The sequence below is a fragment of the Geospiza fortis genome, unplaced genomic scaffold (genome assembly GCF_000277835.1).
Source record: "Geospiza fortis unplaced genomic scaffold, GeoFor_1.0 scaffold833, whole genome shotgun sequence".
In the NCBI taxonomy this organism is placed as follows: Eukaryota; Metazoa; Chordata; class Aves; order Passeriformes; family Thraupidae; genus Geospiza; species Geospiza fortis.
The window spans coordinates 17160-19014 of record NW_005054999.1 but is presented as its reverse complement, the minus strand read 5'-3'; the positions used below and the strand labels follow the sequence as shown (position 1 = coordinate 19014).

General features: G+C 48.9%; 1 protein-coding gene across 1 annotated transcript in view; it reads right to left on the bottom strand.

Moving 5' to 3' along the window:
• Positions 1 to 6: 6 nt before the first annotated feature.
• DMTN (dematin actin binding protein) overlaps positions 7 to 1855 on the bottom strand; it is a 12065-nt gene continuing 10216 nt past the window's right edge. Inside the window, exons 10-11 of the mRNA XM_031065664.1 lie at positions 299 to 386; positions 7 to 214 (exon numbers count right to left, since the gene is read on the bottom strand). Of these exons, the coding sequence (XP_030921524.1) occupies positions 101 to 214; positions 299 to 386 (202 nt within the window). The 3' untranslated portion in view covers positions 7 to 100. The remainder of the gene's footprint in view (positions 215 to 298; positions 387 to 1855) is intronic.

Here is a 1855-nt window from a genome sequence, read left to right as displayed (position 1 = left end):
GGGGGTGGGGGGAACCCCAATAAAAACCGGTGGGGAGCCCTGAAGCGGTTCCACGGCGCGACACGGACGGAGCTGGCCCGAGGAGGAGGAGGAGGAGGACTCAGAAGAGGAAGGCTTTCTTCTTCAGCTCGTTGCGCTTCCACAGCGCCAGCTTGCCGAACTCCTCCGGCGACATCTCGAACACCTTCAGGAAATCCTCGGGGGACAGGTGGCGCTGCGGGGGAGGGGACAGAGGTTGGTGACAGGATAGGGGATGGGGACACACCCCGAGCGCCCCCGAGGGTGGCACAGCCCCCACCTCCAGCCTGGTCCGGTCCACGCCGGGCGGGAGCTTCACTCGGCCTCGGTTCGTCACCATCAGCATCTCGTAGGGGTAGATCTGCAAAAAGGGGGAGAGGAACGGGGGATTTGGGTCTCCAAACGAGCTGTGGGGCGGGAGGAAAACGCCCCCCAAATTTCTCTGGGTTAACAGCGATGGATCCCAAATTACTCCCGGTTAATGGCGATGAATCCCAAATTTCTCTGGGTTAACAGGGATGAATCCCAAATTTCTTCTGGTTAACGGGGATGAATCCCAAATTTCTCTGGATTAATGGGGATGAATCCCAAATTTCTTCAGGTTAACAAGGATGAATCTCAAATTTCTCCAGGTTAACGGGGATGAATCCCAAATTTCTTCAGGTTAATGGGGATGAATCCCAAAATTCTCTGGGTTAAGGGGGATGAATCCCAAAATTCTTCAGGTTAACGGGGATGAATCCCCAAATTCTCTGGGTTAAGGGGGATGAATCCCAAAATTCTTTTGGGATAAAACCAGCACTGGGAGGTAAAACCGGCACCGGGAGATTAAACCGGGACTGGGAGGTAAAACCGGCATTGGGAGATTAAGCCAGAACTGGGAGATAAAACCGGTACTGGGAGATTGTACCGGCACCAAGAGATAAAACCGGGACTGGGAGATAAAACCGGTACTGGGAGATAAAACCGGCACTGGGAGATAAAACCGGGACTGGGAGATTAAGCCGGAACTGGGAGATAAAACCGGTACTGGGAGATTGAACCGGCACCAAGAGATAAAACCGGCACCAAGAGATAAAACCGGCACCAAGAGATAAAACCCAGTACTGGGGGATTAAACCGGTACCGGGAGAGAAAACCAGCATTGGGAGATAAAACCGGCACTGGGAGATTAAACCGGCACCAAGAGGTAAAACCGGCATCAAGAGGTAAAACCGGCACCAAGAGGTAAAACCAGTACCAGGAGATCGAACCGGCACTGGGAGATAAAACCGGTACTGGGAAGTAAAAGAAACAGTGGGAAGGATTCCACTGATTGATGAATGGAAAAAGAGATTTCCTTTTATAAATAAACTGCTTTTTTTTCCAAATAAACTGATATTTGCTTTTACAAATAAACTGGTTTTTGGTTTGCTGAGAAATGAAATTGGACATTGAAAGATGAAAGAAACTATGGGGAAGAAAAAAACCCTAAATTCTGTAAGAATTAAAAAATTAAAAGGAGGGTTACAAATTAGAGAGAAGTCTTTGGTACCAGGTGCTCTGGGAAGTCTGAACCTCTCAAGCGCCTCAGAAATGGGGAAAAAACCCAAAATTCCATAAGAATTAAAAACTAAAAGGGAGGGTTGTGCATTAGAGGGAAATCTTTGCTATCAGGTGTATTGGGGAGTCTGAACCTCTCAAGTAAGAAGGGAAATGTGGCTGGGAAATTGGGATAAAAAGGGAGGCTGCATCCTCCAAAACTTGGAGACACCCCAGGGGAATGCCCCATGGCCTCTGCCTTGATTGGAATAAAGTCAAAGGACTCCTCTGTCTCCTTTTTGGACATAAACCTCTG